The sequence below is a fragment of the Sarcophilus harrisii genome, chromosome 1 (genome assembly GCF_902635505.1).
Source record: "Sarcophilus harrisii chromosome 1, mSarHar1.11, whole genome shotgun sequence".
In the NCBI taxonomy this organism is placed as follows: Eukaryota; Metazoa; Chordata; class Mammalia; order Dasyuromorphia; family Dasyuridae; genus Sarcophilus; species Sarcophilus harrisii.
Window position 1 is genome coordinate 548,482,795 of NC_045426.1, and position 20,942 is coordinate 548,503,736.

Consider the following 20,942-nt stretch of genomic DNA (forward strand, 5'->3'; position numbering starts at 1 on the left):
ATAATCAAATTGGAGGAGTAAGGAAATTACTTATGAATAGGGGGAAAGTTCACCACTAAAAAGTGAAAGAGGGAATCACACAAGACATAATGGACAGTTTTGACTGCAAAAATTCAAAAGTTTTCGCACATATAAAGTAATGTAGTAAAATTAAAAAGGAATCAGGAAATTGGAAGAAAAATTTTTGCAGCATGTTTTTCTGATAAAGATATCAATTCCAAGACATGTAAAAAATTGTTACAAATGTATAGAACTAATCCCTACTTGACAGTCAAAAAATACGAACAGGCAGTTTTGAAAGGGAAAAACTTGAGCTATTAACAATCATATGAAAAAAAGCTCCATGTCACCAGTAAATAGTGTAAAACAATATGATGTACCTGATATTGCACCTTACACTCTATCAGACTGGAAAAGATGACAAAAGGGGGGAATGTTAAGTGTTTGACAGGCTTTGGGAAAACAGGTAGATGATGCAACAGAGAAAACTGGACTTGGAAGTCAGGAAGAACTGAATTCAAATTCAGCCTCAAACATTTACTAGCTATGATCTTGAGCAAAGGCACCTACCCTTTTCTTGTCTTACCTTCCTCACTTGTAAAATAAGGATGATAATAACAGCATCTACTTCCTACGATGATTGTAAGAATAATAGTGAGATAATATTTTTAAAGCATTCTACAAACTTACAAAACATTATATAAATGCTAGTTATTATTCTTATTATTGTCAGTGCACTATTGGGAGAGTCATAAATTCATCTAGCTATTCTGAAGAGCAACTTGGAAGAATGCCCACAAAGTTCTTTATTTGATCCAATTATGCCATTACTACATTGTAGCTCCTCAAAGGCAATAGCTGTCTCTTTTTGCAACCCCAGCACTTAGGAGAGTGCCTGGCACATAGTGGGTGCTTAATAAACATTTATTGACTGACTATCCCCTGCCCAAACAAAAGAAAAAATGAAAAGAATCTATATGGACAAAAACATTTATGTCATGTGGTGGCCAAGAATTGGAAAACATAATAGTATCCTTGTTATTGGGGAATAGCTAAGTATGTGGATATAAAGGAAGATATTTGCACTATAAGAAATGATAAAATGCAGTGGATAGAGCACTAGCCCTGAAGTCAGGAGGACCTGAGTTCAAATCTGGTCTCAGACATTTAACACTTCCTAGCTGTGTGACCTTGGGCAAGTCACTTAATCCCAATTGCCTCAGCCAAAAAAAAAAAAAAAAAAAGAAATGATAAAATGGACAGTTTCAGAGTGAACTGGTAAGATTTCCATGAACTAATATAGACTAGAATGAACAGAACCATATAATGATAACAAAACTGCAGAGAAAAACAACTTGGCAAGATCATAGGGATGCTGATTGATGCATGATAAACCATGAGTCTAATGAAGAAGAAACACCTCTTAGAAATGTGATGAAGTTAAAATATAGAGACATAAACATTTTCAAACATGGCTACTGTAAGAATTTTTTTTTTCAGATTATATACCTATATATTCAGAGCTGTATTTTTTTTTATTTGCTTAGTAAAAAGCAAATAAAAGGGAGAGACTAAATTATTTTTTAATTTTAAAAGTTACCAGCAATCATCAGTCTTTAAAAAAATAAGAAATGCAAGAAGTATGAAAATTTTAAGTTCACATATATGATAATAGACATATGTATTATATACATAATAGTATATATTAATATACTACATATATAAATACATATACATATATTTATATATGCATTATCACACATGTGAACTTAAAAGTTATAGATATGTGTATATCTATATACATATATATAGATATAGATATGTACATATACATATATATAGCCAAATACCTGAGGTGCAGTATTTACTTAGGGGAAAAAATACAGGATTCTAAATGTCAATTTATAAGGAACTAAACAACAAAATCCCAAAACTAAATTGGCTGAAAAATCATTTTCAATTCATTTCTACTTATAAGTTTAAATAACAATATTTCTCTTAATATTCAAAATAACTAACAGTAGTTAAATATCTGTTGCAGTAGCTGTTCTGATCTTTCATAATGCCTAATATATATTAGCTCTATGTTCTCTTCCTTGAGTACAGACATGAAATGATCAAGTCATTGCAGACACAACTGTCACACTATGCCCCTCTTGTCATTCAGTTTCATGCCTTTACCTGAAGTTTTGTGTAACAGGGGTAGTTGTAGTGTTAAATTCGGCCACTGGTACTCCCCTAGCTGATACATGTGGGGCGAATATAGCTGCAGGATAAACCAGAGAGGAAGTTCCCACCTAGAAAGCAATGGGATCAAAGAGACAATTATTTTACACTGCTGACAGCTAGTTTATTTCCACCCCCATTTCCCTAATTCCACAAACTCTGACAGGGTTGGGGATCCAGGTGGGTGACAACAGCCAAAGCTGAATAGATACAGAGAGAGGTATTCAACAAGAGCAACAAAACAGAAAATTATATAATTATTTTCTAGTTATACAAGATGGAAGCTGTCTCTAAAGTTGTATTAAAGGCTATAGGAATAAAATATCATGTCTAATCTTTTATATTTTAATGCTATTTAAAAATTTTAAAATTCATTTTTTGTTACATTTTAAGTTTCAAGCTGTGTCCTTTCTTCATTCCTTCCCTTCTCCACAGTAGAGAAGGCCAGCATTTGAAACAGATCTGTAAAAACATACTACCTATACTTCTATTTATCAGTCCTTTGCTCTGGAGGGAAATAGCATCTTCCCTTCTAGGACATTTGTAGTTGATTTGAGTATTTGTAATACTCAAAATACCTTAGTTTTCATAGTTGTTCTTAGAACAATATTGTTGTCAGTATATATAACATTCTCTTAGTTTTGCTCATTTCATTGTTCAATACTTCATGCAAATCTTTCCATGTTTTTCTATAATCGACCAACTCATTGTTACTTATAACATAATAGAATACCATCACAATAACAAATCACAACTTGTTTTGCCATTCCCCAATTGATGAGTATCCCCTCAATTTACAGTTCTCTGCCACCACAAAGAGAATTGCTATAAATATTCTAGAACACGCACGTTCATTTCCTTTTTCCCTGATCATTTTATTACTGGGTCAAAGGACATACACAGTTTTAAAACTCTTTGGACATTATTTCAGATTGTTCTCCAAAACAGTTGGATCAAGTCAGTTGTACAAACAGCATCAGTGTCCCAATTTTTCCACAACTCCTCCAACATTTGTCATTTTCCCTTTCAATTATTTTAGCCAATCTGATAACTATAAGATGTCTCAAAGTTGTTTTAATTTGCATCTCTCTAATCAATAATGATTAGAACATTTCTTCATTTAACTACTGTTTTCATTTTTTCATCAAAAAACTTGCCTGTTCATATTCTTTGACCATTTATCGACTGGGGAATGATTCATTTTCTTATTAAACAAAGTTTTCTACATATCTGACATGAGACCTCTTTTTGAGGCCTATAAATTCCCCCCAAAATTTTCTGCTTTCCTTCTAATCTTGGTTTTATATGTACAAAACGTTTTTAATATAAAGTTATTCATTTTATACCTCCTAATGCTCTCCATTTCTTTTTTGTTTCATAAATGTTTCTATCTGTAAGTTAATACCATTTTTAAAAAAATGAACATTTAAACTCTGCTTTGTTTTTTGGTAGAAGATCTCAGTACACTTTTTCTTTTTGGATTTCTAGAGAACCTTATGGCAAGTTTTAGAAAATACTTGGACTGAATAAGGAGAGAATCACTTACCACTAAACATAAGTCACAGAGAGCAAGCTCTCTGTTGACCTTGTCAAGAATGTTAGGGTCCAGATTTTCTCCAAACCATACCACATGGGGTCGAAGGGGGCCAATGCAATCTTTTTCTTCACACCTGTGAATGTAGATATTACTCAACTGGCTGATGAGATCCTAGCTCTGACACAAAGAATAAAGTTAATGCCTGCTCACAACCCCCATTCATACTTACTCCACGATTTCTGCATATTGAAGAATATACTTCCCTGACCTATGTATGTCACTGTGTATATTTTGATTGTTCCTTCAGGCAGTGAATTTATTCTTTGGTTGTTGTATATCCTATATGGCTTTTCTTGACAATCTTTTGCCTCCTTCTTACGAGTACCATTGTGTTCCTAGTAATTAAGGCTTTAAATTCATTTTAAACTCACTTTTTTGCACACAACCTTTTTCCCATTAATTTCTCAACAACCTCTCATGTTTCAGAAATACTAATGTAATATTTGACAAAACAAAAGCAAAAATATCCCTTGGTGGGCAATTTTTAAGATGAGCCTCTCTGTTGTTACCTAGATTGGTGCTAGATCTCTTCACATCAAGAATACTCATAAATATATTATGTATCATGTTATATCGCTACCCTGAGATGTTCCTCAAGTGCACTGAGCCTTCTTGCAGAAAACAAATATGGAGAAGAACTGAGAAGGATGTGAAGGACCATGTAGTTAGGATTGCTCCAGTGGAAGGAGGAAGGAGATCCACTAATCAGATCACAAATCCACCTAAGTGCCTAAGCATATCTCTCAGAATCAGCTTTTCTTCCTCTTTCTAATCTAGCTTTCACAATAGTCTATATGCTCATCACTTTCAACCTTGGATTGTGGAAAAGAAGGAAAGAACAATTCAGAGTTAGGAAACATCTGGTACAAATCCTGTTTCCAGCTGTATGACATGGGAAAACCACTTCTCTCTATGCTCTGCTTTTCCTTTTCTATAAAATAACAGAAGTATCTACCTCTCACATCCATCCATCCATCCATCCATCCATCCATTCATCCATCCATCCATCTACCTACCTACCTACCCATCCATCTGTCTGTGGGTCTATCTATCTATGGTATTTGGCATGGGGGCAGCCCAATGGCACAGCGGATAGAGTGTTGGGCCTGGAGTCAGAAAGACTCATCTTCCTGAATTCAAGTCTGACTTCAGACACTTTCAAGCTATGTGACTCTGGGCAAGTCACTTAACCCTGTTTGCCTCCGTTTCTTCATCTATAAAAGCAGCCAGAGAAGGAAATGACAAAGATGGTCATGAAAAGTCAGAATGATTAAAAGTGATTCAACAATAACAAAATTTGGGAAATCCAATAAACTGGAATTGTTATTACTGTCTTTATTACTACCATACTAGATTACTAACTGGTCTTTCTTCTGTCTCTTTTTCAGTCTAACTTATTAGAAATTACTATATAATGATTTCCCTCCCTTTTCCCCTCTTTCCAATACCATTTTCATCATATCACTGCTATGTACCTTCTCATAGTGGGTATCTTAATCTGATGTTCTCAAATTAAAAAAAATTTTTTTTGGATAGCTGGATTTCAAAAATATGGTTGATTCCTTTTATAATCCTATTTATTTTATTTTATGCATTTAAAATATTCTTCTAAAAACTTCTAAAAACATCTTCCATGATAAACAAAAAGGTAAAGAATTCCTTTTAATATATCAAATCCTGACTTCTCAAGAAAGGAATAAAAAAAAACCTTCTTATTTATAGCTTCTCCATATAGTATTAATTTTTATCTGCCATTTGTTTTTATTGTTCAGTCATATCCATTCTTTATAAACTCATTTGGGGTTTTTTTTTTTTTTTTTTTGGCAAGGATATTGGAGTGTTTGCCATTCCAATTCATTTTACAGATGAGAAAACTGAGGAAAACAGGATTAAATGACTTTCCCAGGCTCATACAGTTATTAAATTAAATTGCTGCAGGATTTGAACTGGGATCCTCCTTATTCCAGGCCTGATACTCTATCCACTCTGCCATCTACCTGTCCCCCTACCAACTGTATTTTATTAATTTGTATTTCCTTTCATTCTATCTTGTCATGATTTGTGTCTGGTTCCTTGAAAATTATCTTCAAACACTCTTGGAAATAGTTTTTGAAAATCTACATAGTTTTTTTTGGCATTGTACCCATATTTCATTGTCAATTCTCTAAATGTTTTTAATGCCTCCCTATAAAAGAATCATAGATTTAGAGGTAGAAGAGAGATTATGCGATTTACTTCAGCCCTGATTCCATAAAGGGGTAAATGGAAGTTCAAAAAAGGAGAATAAAAGTTCATTCATGGCATAAGTACTTCCTGAGAGTACACCTAATCCCCAAAACATCAAAAAAGAGGAATGGGAAATAGGAAGCAACAAATATTTCTCTTCTTTGACAAAGGCTAGTTTTCACTAATTAAAGACAGACCTAAACAAACTTTCAAATTTCTGTCCCTGGTTTTTCCTTCCTGCTTTTCTGGAACATTAGACAATATTTACTCACCTAGGAAGCTTTTCAACTGGGATTTGGGCATCTGGAACATCAGGTTCTGGGGCACTAGAGTTAAAATACGATCAATCAGTCAAAAAACCAGCCTTTATGAAGTACCTACTTGTACCAGGCACAACTCTAGCATTGTGAATACAGACAAAAGTCCACACCCTCAAGAAGCTTACATTCTATAGAGTGGAATAACATGCACATATAGATATAAAAAATAAAATAAATAATTAATTCTGATGGAGAGTGAAGGAAAGAGGGCCTAGCAGCTGTGGGGAATCAGGAAAAGCTTCATCCATCTGGTGGGCTTTGGCCTATGTTACTCAGGAAACTAGAGATTCTAAGAAACATAGTAAGGAGGGAGAGCAGTCTAAGCATAGGGACAAACCAAGGGTTTATATGCCAAAGACAGTAGCTTATATTTAATCCTGGAGGCAGTAGGGAGTCATTGAAGTTTATCAATGGTCAGAACTGAGCTTTAGGAAAAATTTTTGATGCCTGTGAGTAAGATGGGTTAGAATGGAGAAAGACTTGAGGCAGAGAGACCTATTAGGAGGCTACTTCAATAGTCTAGAGAGAATAGATTTCTATTGTAATACTTAAATAGGAATAAATATCACTTACATAAGCTGAAAACTCCTTCCTCTAACAGCTACATGGGATCATTAGGTTTTTATATTTTACTGAATAGTACTAGCTTTATCATCCAGGGCCATCTCCAGTAATCCTAATGTATATATCTTGCCACTGGACCCAGATGGCTCTGGAGGAGAAAGTGAAGCAGGGGACGATGTCCAGCCCTTCCTTACTGAAATCCAACTCACTTGTAAGTCATGGCACCACCTCCCTGATGTCATGGTCCACATTGAGAATAAAGGACAATCTGGGGGAGGGGATGGGGGAAGGAGGGGAAAAGTTGGAACAGAAAGTTTTGCAAGGGTCAATGCTGAAAATTTACCCATGCATATATCTTGTAAATAAAAGCTATAATTTAAAAAGAGAGAGAGAGAGAGAGAGAATAAAAGACAAACAACAACAATTAACTCTATAGTCATCGAAACAGGGCATCCAAAAGTCTTATTGAAGTCTTAAGCCATTAAAACTTTTAATTTTAAAAAAGCTTAAAATGATTATTAAATTATCAAAGCTTAGAACTGTATTAAGAATTCTGGGATACTCTGTATTAAATACTAATCCCATTTAAATTCTTTTTCTTTTTTTTTTTTTTTTTAAATTTTGGGTACCTTCTTAAGTCATCCTACACTATGAACAAATCTTCGGGTTTAAAAGCCATGAATAAAGCTTTCAAATGACTTTCTCTACATCTACTGAGAAAAGGATAACAGCATTATAGCATATTCCTTTTATACCTTTTTTGTTTTTTTAACAGCATAATATAATTACCCTTTTCCATCTAAAGCTGGACAGATTGGACTCTTGTAATTCTCTGCTACATTTCCACAACTGAGGCATCGAGTTTTAAATAAACTGCCTGAAAAACATAAATAAAATAATAATCATCATTCTTGATAAGGTATAAAATGATTCTACATCTGAACACAGGATTTCAAAGCTAGCAAGGACTTTAGAGAAGTCTTGGTTTTGTTTCAGCACCACTGCCCTATCTCCTTCATCATCCCCTTTTTTTACCTGGTCTTTCATGTAATTGTCAGAGTGTAGGCCCCTTACAGTCACAATCACTTTAACTGTTAATGAAAGACTACATAATTTCCCCAAAGAGATCAGTTTGACCATTCAAAATGGAAAAATAAAGCAGATGAAAAATGCACATTATCCAAATTGTGGTATGAGTTGAGCAAATCTCCTTGCGTAGGGCAGATTCCTTACCATGAAGCTCCAGGAGGTTCCTGGTGCCTGCTCGGTAATGAAGCTCATCAATGTTCTGAGTGATGACTACCACACGCCTTCCTTGACCAGTTAGCCGGGCTTCACATTCTGCAATGGCCACATGGGCTGGGTTGGGATGCTTCTTCAGCATCAATTCTCTACGATAGTGGTAGAATTCCCACACTAAAGAAGGATTCCGCATAAAAGCCTCAGGGGTAGCTAGATCCTAGAGGAAAAATACATATCAACTGTCAAAATGGGATCAGTCAACCCATCTCTAGAACTGAGACAAGAGGTGGGGGACTAGGAGATATGTAAGGATCTGGGTTCAGAACTACTAAAACTATGTGCCTCTTTCGGTTTATGTATCCCTTTGAAATGAATGATAATTTAAGAGTTTTTCTGGTTTTCTTCCTTCTAGGAACTCATTTTTCTTTTCTAATATTAAATATCATAAAAGCATTCCATGCTCCCAACTAGGGAGCTCTATCTCTTGGAAAAGATCATAGAGTATGACAGCAATATTAAACATATATTCTTCAGACATGGGCTTAGAGTGCCCTCAAGATCCTTTCCAACTGAATTTGTTTTACTTGACTATACTTACTTGCTTTGAGTGATAACTCCATCTTGGAGTAGATATGGGGAAGTAGGGAAAGGGGAGGAGTCTGGTTATAAGGGAATAATTACTGAAGATGAAATGGCAGACCACTCCAACATCTTTCCCAAGAAAAGTCCATAGATAGTACAAGTATGAGGATACACAGGGTTACAAAGAATAGGACACAAGTGGACAACAACGGGAGTAATAATAATGATGTTAAAAAAATGACAATGAAACATTTGAGAACTACATAACAGAGTAGAAAGACAGACAAGTAGGGAAATATTGATACTACCATGATAAATTTAATATAGACAATTGAAAAATAAGCTACACATACTAGATTCATAATTTAATATGCAATCCTATTAATTTTTGTACATGAGATGCTTATGTTTGTGGATACTTATAAATTCATTATTGAGAACTTTATAAAGTTTTATATATATATATATATAAAACAGTACAAACATTGTGCTATTGGGCTCAGAATAGCTGAGGCAATCACCTTTTCCCTTTTCAGTAATACTGCTTTTTCTTGTACCCATTGATATTTTCAAATGCTGGAGCAGCTAGATGGTGCAATGAATACAGCACCTGCCCTGGAGAATCTGAGTTCAAATGTGACCTCAGACACTTAACATTCCATAGTTATGTGATCCTGGGCAAATTACTTAACCCCAATTGTCTGACCAGAAAAACAAAACAAAACGGTATTTTCCAATTCTTCATGGCAGTCTCTATTTGCCTGAGCCTTGACATTTCCCCCTTTGAAACTTCTTTAATCCTCAGGATATTCAAAAGAAAATACTGAATCCCGATTTTAATTTTCTTGTAGCTTAAAAAAATTGATGAGTTCTTCCTTTAATTTCTTGGGTAATTTTCTTCCATTGAACCATATACTTTAGCATTTTTCTTTTGATATTTCTAGTATGACTTCTGACATTGTTATGGCATGTTTTTCTCTTGATATTTTCCTGTTATTTTTGAGAAGGATTAAACATAGTTATTCCTCTAGCTTTTCACACTGAAATTTTCTAGGAATATTTCTATTCTTAAACATTTTTCCATCATAAAATCTGTTCTTCTTTCTTACTTTTTCAATGATATCATTAATTTGACACTCAAGCACCCAACCTGCTATATTTAGCCCTTTCTTCAAACATCCTTTGGCCCCAATACATTTAATTTATCATCAAGTTGTCCTGATTCTTTTTTTTTTATTATTATTCTTTTCTTTATTTTTCTGGTTATACATTTACATTAATTTTTTTTAAAAAAAATACACATTTCTTTATGAATCATGTTGGGAGAGAAAAATCAGGAGAAAAAAAGGAAAAACCATGAAAGGGGGAAAAAAAAAACAGAAAAAAAAAGTGAACATAAAATGTGTTGATTTACATTCACAATCTCCATAGTTCTCTCTCTGGAGGTGTTTTCTATCCAAAGTTTATTGAGATTGCTTTGGATCACTGAACAATTGAGAAGAATCAAGTCTTTCATAGTTGATAATCACAAAATCTTGCTGTTACTTTGTACAGTGAATGAATTCTTGGTTCTGTTTCACTCAGCGTCTGTTTGTATATATCTAGCCACAATCTTCTAAAATTAGCTTGTTCAACATTTTTTACAGAACAATAATATTCCATTACTTTAATATACCATAACTTATCTAGTCATTCCCCAATTTATGGCCATCTACTCACGTCCTGATTTGTTGCTACCACAAAAAGAGCTGATACAAACATTTTTGTACATATGGATCCTTTTCCCTTCTTTATGATTTCCTTGGAATACAGATCCAGTCATGACACTGCTGGAACAAAAGGTAGGAACAGTTTTATAATCCTTTGGGCATAGTTCCAAATTGTTCTCCAGAATGGTTGGATCATTTCACAACTCCAACAATGCATCAGTATCCCAGTTTTCCCAACTCCCTTCCAACATTTGCCATTATTTTTTTCCTGTCATCTTTGATTCTTTCTTTAAAATAGTTCCTCTAACCATCTCTTTCTTAATATTTTCATCAATACTGCTTTGTTCATAGCTTTTATTACTTTAGACTAATAATCTCCCAACTACTATTCCCTGTCTATAATATTTCCCCATTCTAATTCATCCTGTATTGGTAGGATACATTTTCCTAAAATACCACTTTGCTCATGCTCCTATCTTGTCAAAAAAAAAAAATTCAAGGACTGCTCATTTCCTACAGCACAAAGTTTAAACTCCTCAACCTTGAAAACAAGGTCCTCCATAATCTAACCTAAACCTAAATATCAACTGCAAATCAGCTAATTACCTTATTAACTATGAAATTTATTAGGAATTTGAGCATATACAAAGCAAAGAAGGTTGTATACAAAATTGCTTATTACATAAATCTTTTTAAAAGTGTATTTTCATTTGTTAGAAGAGTTTTTGATTTTTCTTTTTTCTTTTTCAATAGGAGGAGAAAGGTAGAGGAGAGAAAATACTTGAAAAGTGAAAATAATAAAGCACATAGTAAATTTAACATGATAGTAGCAACATTGCCATATTTATTTCCTCTTCTAAATTGCCTGCTGCTCTATTCTGTATATTTCTAAGCGTTTTATTGATTTCTTTTCATTCTTTTCCTTTCCCACCTTCTTATTATTACTCATTTCTCGGTTCAACTCAATCTCCCATTCCCAAATAAAAATTCTTCCTTGAAACAACTAAATCTAACAAAATAAATCCAAATAAATTGTCAGCATTCTTATATATCACTAACAAAATCCAACAGTCAGAGTTACAAAGAGAAATTCCATTTAAAGTAACTACTGATAGTATAAAATACTTAGGAATCTATCTGCCAAGGAAATCAGAAACTTTATTGAAACAAAACTACAAACCACTTTCATACAAATTAAGTCTGATCTAACCAATTGGAAAAATATTAAATGCTCTTGATAGAAATGACAAATATAATAATATAAATACCTAAACTAATCTATTTATTTGCTTCAATCAGACTCCCAAAAACTATTTTAATGACCTAGAAAAATAACAACAAAATTCATATGGAAAACAAAGGTCAAGAATTTCAAAGGGTTAATAAAAAAAAATCAAATGAAGATAGCTAACTAACCAGATCTAAATTAATTATAGACAGATTCCAAAAACCATTTGGTATTGGCTAAGAAATAGAACTAATTGATCAGTGGAAAAGATTAGGTTCAAAAGGACAAAACAAATAACTTTAATAATCTAGATTTAAAACCCAAAGACCCACTTTTGGATAGAACTGTTTGATAAAAATTGCTGGGAAAATTGGAAATTTGAATGGCAGAAACTAGGCACTGACCCACACTTAACACTGTATACCAAGATAAGGTCAAAATGAGTTCATGACCTAGGCATAAAGAATGAGATTATAAATAAATTAGAGGAACACAGGATAGTTTACCTCTCAGACCTGTGGAAGAGAAGGAATTTATGACCAAGAAGAACAAGATTATTATTGATCACAAAATAGAAATTTTGATATACAAAACTGAAAAGTTTTTGTACAAACAAAACTAATAAGATAAGATTAGAAGGAAGCAATAAACTGGAAAATATTTTTACAGTCAAAGGTTCTGATAAAGGCCTCATTCCAAAATATATAAATTGACTCTAATTTATAAGAAATCAAGCCATTCTCAATTGAAAAATGGTCAAAAGGATATGAAAGCAATTCTCAGATGAAGGAAATTAAAACTATGTCTAGCCATTGAAAAAGCTCCAAGTCATTTAATCAGAGAAATGAAATTAAGACAACTCTGAGATACCACTACACACCTGTCAGATTGGCTATGACAGGGAAAGATAATGCAGAATGTTGGAAACGATGTGGGAAAACTGGGACACTAATACACTGTTGGTGGAATTGTGAATGCATCCAACCATTCTGGAGAGCAATTTGGAACTATGCCCAAAAGTTATAAAACTGTGCATACCCTTTGATCCAGCAGTGTTACTACTGGGCTTATATCCCAAAGAGATTTTAAAGAAGGGAAAGAGACCTGTATGTCACAAATGTTTGTGGCAGCCCTCTTTTAGTGCTAGAAACTGAAACTGAATGGATGCCCATCAATTGGAGAATGTGAATAAATTGTGGTATTGAAATTTATGAATATTATTGTTCTGTAAGAAATGACCAGCAGGATGATTTCAGAAAGGTCTGGAGAGACTTACATGAACTGATGCTGAATGAAATGAACAGGACCAGGAGATCATTATATACTTCAGCAACAATAGTATATGATGACCAATTCTGATGGACCTGGCCATCCTCAGCAATGAGATCAACCAAATCAGTTCCAATGGAACAGTAATGAACTGAACCAGCTACGCCCAGCGAAAGAACTCTGGGAGATGACTGAAAACCATTACATTGAATTCCCAATCTCTATATTTTTGCCCACCTGCATTTTGGATTTCCTTCACAGGCTAATTGTACAATATTTCAGAGTCTGATTCTTTGTACAGCAAAATAACAGTTTAGTCATTATACTTATTGTTATCTAATTTATATTTTAATATATTTACATCTACTGGTCATCCTGCCATCTGGGGAGGAAGGGGGGAAGGAGGGGAAAAATTGAAACAAGAGGTTTGGCAATTGTCAATGCTGTAAAGTTACCCATACATATAACTTGTAAATAAAAGGCTATTAAAAAAAAGAAAGAAAGAAAGAAACAACTAAATCTAGTCAAGCAAAACAAATTTGCACACTGGTCAAGTCTGAAAAATGTGTCTCATTAGTCATCTGTAGTCCATCATTGTTGTTGTTTGTCCTTTGATCTCAAAGAGATCCAATGATATCAGGAGGGGTGATGTCTTGACTTGTGAGTGAACTGGATTTAAGTGAGGCAGAGTTGTACAAAGTCATTGGCCCCACTCTCTCCTCCAGAATCATTGAAGTCCAGCGGCAAGACAGAGATGAGGACCACTGGTGATGGTCCTGGTGGCCCCAGAGGCAGTGGGAAACTTGGCCTTTTTTAAGCTCCTAAAGCTCAGTTTGTCTGACTCCAAGCCCATTCAGTTATTAAAAGCTAGGTAAGAACTGAGGCAAACAGTGGGCCAGTTAGTCTTCTTAAAAGAATCAATGTGTGGGGGGGGGGAAGACCCTCAGAGTTTCTTCTCTGCCAAAAGTTGGAAGGCATGCTTTATCCTTCATCTATGGAGTTGGCACATTGATTTTTCAAGAATCTTCAAATCATTCTAAATTATTTTCCTTTGTGTTATTATAGTTAATGTATAAATTGTTCTCCTGATTTCTGCTCATTTCACTCTATATCAATTCACATAAGTCTTTACAGGTTTCTCTAAATTTGTCTCTTTTTGTCATTTTTTATGGCACAGTTCCATTACATTTTTAGTCAGCTCCTCTAGGTTGTACAGTGAATAGAATGTTGGAGTCCAAAACTTCATGAGTTCAATTTGACCTTGGACACTTACTGTGGGACCCTGGGCAAGTAACTTAACTCCATGCCTTAATTTCCTCATCTGTAAAATGAGCTGGAGAGGAAACTGGCAAACCTCTAGTATCTTTGCCAGGGAAAACCCCAAATGGGGTCATATAGAGACAGATCCAACTGAACAACAACTTGCTGTGTTTTCAGGGTTTTTTTGACACAGATAGTGTGGGTATAAATATTTTTGTACCTACCAATAATTTTACATCAGATTTTTTACCTGTTTGTAGGGAGAGGAATATATACTTAGTAGTGGAATAAAACATACAACATGCACATACACAGAGACTTTTTGTTCAAATTATTGTACTTTCCAGAATAGCTGGACCAATTCACAGGACTGGCCACAGAGCAGTAGTGTGACGGTTCTCTCCCAATCCAACTAACATTTGTTATTTCCTTTTTTGTCATCTTTTTATGGGTGAGCTGAAACCTAGAAATCAGTCATCAGGCTAGTCAAAGAATACTCTTAAACTTCTAGATGCAATACCAACCTCAGCTTTCCATTTTCTCCAGAAACCACCGGGTCCTCTGAATGTTGGCACACCACTTTCAGCACTGACTCCAGCCCCTGTAATAATGGCTATATGCTTTGCCTTGGCAAAAAATTTCCGAAAATCCGCCATGTCTAAAACACAAAGAGGGGCAAAAATAAATAAACTCAATGTATCATTTGTATGTACACATTACCACATATCTAGATGTGCCCATTTCTTATAGTCTTAAACATAACATTTGGGGTTTGTAACTTATAATTGGCTCATGCATTTTTTTTATTATATCTTTTTATTTACAATATATATGCATGGGTAATTTTACAGCATTGACAATTGCCAAACCTTTTGTTCCAATTTTTCCCCTCCTTTCCCCCATCCCCTCTTTCCGATGACCAATACGAGTTAAATATGTTAAAGTATAAATTAAATACAATATAAATATACATTCCTAACAGTTATTTTGCTGTACAAAAAGAATCGGACTTTGAAATAGTGTACTATTAGCCTGTAAAGGAAATCAAAAATGCGGACAAAAATATAGGGATTGGGAATTCTATGTAGTGGTTCATAGTCATCTCCCAGAGTTCTTTTACTGAGTATAGCTGGTTCAATTCATTACTGCTCTAGTGGAACTGATTTGGTTCATCTCATTGTTGAAGATGGCCACGTCCATCAGAATTGATCATCATATAGTATTGTTATTGAAGTATATAATGATCTTCTAGTCCTGTTCATTTCACTCAGCATCAGTTCATGTAAGTCTCTCCAAGCCTTTCTGAAATCATCCTGCTTGTCATTTTTACTGAACAGTAATATTCCATAATAATCACATGCCACAATTTATTCAGCCATTCTTCAATTGATGGGCATCTACTCAGTTTCCAGTTTCTGGCCACTACAAACAGGGCTGTCACAAACATTCTTGCACATACAGGTCCCTTTCCCTTCTTTGAGATTGCTTTGGGATATAAGCCCAGTAGAAACACTGCTGGATCAAAGGGTATGAACAGTTTGTTGGTTCATGCATTTTAATCTAAAAAGCAAATTGCTCTACGATAATAAATATGTCTCAAATCTAGTACTGTTGAAATATATTGATTCTATTTTACTACTTTCTTGCCTCACCACTTTGCATGATATGTGAACAAAAATAAAAGAAATGCCTGCTCTACTGTCAAGAGGAGAAAGGGACTGAACTCCTCTTATAGTCCAGGAGATACGTAGTGTGGTATCAAAAGAAAGGATTAAGCAGTTGTTCTCAAACTTTTTTGTTTTAAAACTCCTTTAAAAAGCCTCTTAAAGGTTTTTATGGATTCCAAAGAGCTTTTGTTTATGTTATTTATATCAATATTTACCATATAAGAAATTAAAAACATTTATTAATTCATTAAAAAATAATAGAAAACCATTACATATGAACATTTTTGCAAATTTTATGTGAGAAAATATTTTCCAAAATGAAAAGAAATAAGTGAAAAGAATGTCATTATTTTATTTATTTTTGCAAATTTCTTTAAAGTCTGGCTTCATAAAAGACAATTGGATTCTCATATCTGCTTTTATATTTAATCTTTTAGGATTAGCTATTTTGGCTAGAGCATATAAAGACAATTCAGCCTCACAAACATATGTAGCTAGAAAAGGAAGTAATATTTAACAGATGGATAGTGTTTCAGAATTATTAAGAAAATAATATCCCCAAAGATCCCCAAAAGAGTTTTGGGAATCCTCCTCTTTTTTTGAGAATCACTAGTTAGAAGAAACTTACATATTTCATCTAGTCTTTCATACCACTTGATCCCAATAACCTCAAACCTTTGCTGAAACATCCATATCTGTGGGAAATGATCTGAAAAGTACTTTTTTTTTTAATGCTACATTAGGACTAAAAATGTTTATCCTAGAGAAACTCAAATAAGGATAGTGGATCTCACTGAAGCAGTCTGTACTGATCTAATCTACTAAAACACTAAGAAAGCCAATACGAAAATGTGAAAATAGTTGAAAAATATTTTTTAAAGGATAATAGCACTTGGCTACCAGTTGTCTACATGGAAACTGAATTCAAATATTATTAAGTAAATCATAAACACTGAATGAATGTTCCTTGTGTTAGGTGAGCAAAAATGGAAACCATTTAAAGCATATTCTGGACTCAAAAGGCTTGTTCTGTAACTTGCAAACATTTAATAAACATGACAAGTGAGAGAAATATTGAGAAACATCCTAGAGAGACTCTCTTGATTAAAGACTTACTAGCTATATATTTTTTTCCTGGCCATGTTTTCTATAAGAATAATTTGTAACTGATTAAAGAAAATATGCTCATTTCTGAGATTAGTTTGTGGAGGGGCAAGAAAGTATGAGAATACCAGGATATTTTAAAACTTTTAACCTTGAAGATCTTTCCAAAGAATTCTCATCCTGGAGTCAATAGATTATTAAAAGGTTGTTGCTACTAAAAACAATTTCATACTATATTAAAAATCACTACATAAAAAAGGAAAAAAAATAATTATTTGATTCTTTGAAGACTAGGTTTCAAATCTAGTTATAGTAAAGAACCATAAAATCTGAAGCAAATCTGATGATTTGGGGGAAAAAAAGCAACTTTGGGATATAGTAATGATAAAAATCGAGAAGAAAGGTACCCTGGGTTGTAGTTCTGGCACTGTCACTATCAGGGTGACTTAGGGCAAATTCCTTAATTTTGAAGGACAACTAAAATCCCCTTCCAATGCTTTCCAACTGATATCAGAAATTCCTTTAACTGTTTTCATTTCACACTTAAAGAAAATGTATTAATTGCAAATATATGTGAAGAGCTAACACATTGAATTAAATTTTCATTAAGATATAAATGGCTGGAAACAGCCTCTTAGATTCTAGGAAGGGGGGAGGTTAGGAGGGTATAAGGCACAGAAAGTGGGGATTATGAAAGCATGGCTATCTATATTTTCAGGTTTCCCTAGGGCCAGTTTTACCATTAAGCCTCATTAGATTGTAGGAGACCACTGTCTTTCACCTCTTTTTGAGTACTTAGAGCTCAGCATAGTGCCTGGTACAGAACAGGTTGTTAGTAAATGTCAAATTTCCTTATGCTACCTTTAACTCTGATAAAGCAATCATAATTTTCATATCTTTCAAAATTCACGTGGAAGATGCAATAGGTTGAACAGCTACAAAGTTCTCTTACTTGAAGTTGGACGAGACATTGCTACACAAATCTTTAAGGTTTTATGAGCAGGAGGATCCTTCAATCCCAATTCACGAAGCACTTGAAGAATCAGGTGTCTAGTTGCAAAATGGAACAGACTCATCAGGATTTTCTTAATAATTCTTGAAGAAGAAAAAATGTAATGGAAATGATCAGAAAACACATTATTTTGTTGCTACTCATTCAACAAGCATTCACTAGGATTTCTTAGGCACTTAGGGTATAGTAGTAAATAAAGCACACCTCTGCCCTCCAGAACACCTTATACAGTGTGACACATACAAAGCACTTAAATGCTTTTGTCGATCAACTGATTCATTCATTCATACTTTGCTCATGCTGTCTCAGTTACAAGAATAACTGTCTTCTTTTGCATCCTATCCATCCTTGAAGACCTATCTCAAATGCTTCTTCTACAATACCTTTTCTGAACATCTTGATTTCCTTGAAAAGCCCTTTTATATTCATTACATTGTATTCTATACAGTTATATCTGTTTATAGATATTTCATAAATCAATGCATGCATTTATTGTATAGTACTTTATCTTAGTGTATGTGTTCTATTTTCTACCTTCTCCTTTCCTAACTTTTATCAGATTGTAAACTCCATGAAAGCAAGAGATGTCACGTTTTAATTATCTTTGTGTATCTGACAATGAGCTTTGCATTTAATATGTATTAAAAGGATACTTTTTTCAATTTTGTAGGGGAAATAAAACATGAACCCAAATAACTAAAATAATACGAAGTACATACAATATGACAAATGAATGGAAGAGGTACAGATAAATTGCTGAGAGGTTAGATATGAGGTTCTTAACCAAGGGGTCTGTAATAGATATCAATCTCCTTTGGAAAAGGTTGGGTAGAAAAAACTCTAAACCACATCTAGATGCACTCATAAACTAAATGAGTAATACACACTTTACAAATGTAATTGACCACTATTGTATCACAAGAAATGAGAAAGAGGACAATTTCATAAAAACTTGTAGACTTACATGAATTGATACACAGCCAAGTGAACAAAACCACAACAGTTTATATAGTAAGCAACAGGGATATGATAGTAAATATTTAACAACTAGCTTGGGGGGGTGTGTGTGAAAAGAAATGTACACATGACACATTCTTATGTTTAATCTACACAATATTTCTTCCAAAAATAAGACAATAAAACTGAGCTGAGACAATAAAATAATCAATAAAGTCCTAATTTGTAGCATTTCCCAATTTCTAAGGTGTCTTTAACAAGTAGTTCTCATGAGTCTTTTCAGTTACCTCCAATATACATTATAGACTTAAGAACTCTGATCAACCCAATGACCAAACACAATCCTAAGAAGGCTTGTGATGAAATATGTGAGCTAACTCCTGAGAAAGAACCAAAAGGACCAGGGTATGGATTGTCATGTGAATTATTTTGGACATGGCCAAGATAAGAAATATGTTTTGTTTGGCTATGTATTTGTGTGGCAAGAATTTGATTTTTTCTTTTAAAATTGAAGTAGCTGAAGAAAACAAATGTTTGTTAATTGAAAAAAAAAAACAAATACAATATATTTAGTCATACTGCAAAATAATTTTTACTTTATAAAGTCAAAATGAGGTGCCTTTAAAAGATGAGCTAATCTATCCCATTTAAAATATAACTTTATTAGACATTCTCCAATTATAGATGGCCAAAGAACAGTCCTTGTGTTGTCTATTAGTGCCCAAACTTTTATTACTTTCTATACTGGCTTCTATATTGCCAACTTTTTCTATTTCCTGGATATATTTCATGTTACCTTTGGCATACAAACAATAATTAGTAATGTGAGATAGGATAGAAAAGAGGCAGAGAATAGTGTGAAAGCCTTGAAGTCAGGAAGACTCATCTTCCTGAGTTCAAATCTGGGCTCAAATGCTTACTAGATATGTGAGCCTGGGCATGTCACTTAACCCTTTTTGCCTCAGTTTTCTCTTCTATAAAATAAGCTGGAAAAGACCATGGCAGACTCTCCAGTATCTTTACCAAGAAAACCTCAAATGGGGTCATGAAGAGTTGGACATGACAGAAAAACAACTGAACATGAGATAAAATTTTGGATTCAGCTGATTGTGAAGATGGAGGAACACAGATAAGATTTGTGCCCTAGACAAGTATAATTGGTGTATATTCTGCCAAGCCATGGTATCTCTGTTATCCAGGCCACGCATTGCAGGTCCTAAAAGAAAGTAACAGACTAAAAGCAGGACTTTGGTCCTTCTTTATACATAAAGAGTATCATTTCTTCACCCTAGTCTATGCAGAATACTAATCCATGAGCTTATAATTTTTACAAAAAAAGTGAAGGCCTTATTATTTATGGGAATTAAAAATCATGATGACTAAGAAACCATTGAGGTGTTTTTTCAATTAAATCAGAGTACAAAAAACATATAAATACAGGTGCATAGGCATATAATCTATAAATTCACAATGATATATAGCATACACATATTTATATATATGTACACCCATACATACATGTACATGCACACCCATACATAAATGTATATGCATTCACTTTTTAATTCACAATTCATATATATGTATATGGCTCCTTTTTCCTACAACAACTGATTTTCTGAATAAAATTTTTATAGACTTGCTTTTGTCAAAAAGTTAGGCTAATATTGGGATATGTTTGACAAATCCCTGTGTGATTCTTACTGATAGGTTTTTTTCAATTTTCAAATTATGTTCTTTCTCTTAAGTGAGAGGACTAAAAGGGCAGCTAATAAAGCTCATGATCACCTTTAGATGACTATTTTAGAGGAAAGGACTATTGGTAATTATTTCCTTGCTCATTAAGAAGGCAGGTTACCAATCTTTGATTTAAATAATTGCAAACTCCCTTTTCCTCTTTCTTGTGGTAATTGTTTTACATTTCCTTTAGTAGGAAATGGAGTTAAAATCATTTTACAGACAAGGAAAATGAGGCGCAC

At 33.8% G+C, this 20,942-nt stretch overlaps 1 protein-coding gene across 4 annotated transcripts in view; it reads right to left on the reverse strand.

Moving 5' to 3' along the window:
- SIRT5 (sirtuin 5) overlaps window positions 1-20,942 on the reverse strand; it is a 30,421-nt gene that overhangs the window by 7,605 nt on the left and 1,874 nt on the right. For 2 of the 4 annotated variants that reach the window (XM_031946837.1, XM_031946835.1), the window contains 7 exons: window positions 17,947-18,044; window positions 14,748-14,881; window positions 8,167-8,392; window positions 7,723-7,810; window positions 6,322-6,375; window positions 3,773-3,896; window positions 2,182-2,297 (listed from right to left, as the gene is read on the reverse strand). In XM_031946837.1, coding sequence (XP_031802697.1) covers window positions 2,182-2,297; window positions 3,773-3,896; window positions 6,322-6,375; window positions 7,723-7,810; window positions 8,167-8,392; window positions 14,748-14,881; window positions 17,947-17,965 — 761 coding nt within the window. In that variant the 5' untranslated portion in view covers window positions 17,966-18,044. Of the gene's footprint in view, window positions 1-2,181; window positions 2,298-3,772; window positions 3,897-6,321; window positions 6,376-7,722; window positions 7,811-8,166; window positions 8,393-14,747; window positions 14,882-17,946; window positions 18,090-20,942 lie in introns of all 4 variants that reach the window. The other 2 variants (XM_031946836.1, XM_031946834.1) reach the window with 1 other exon arrangement.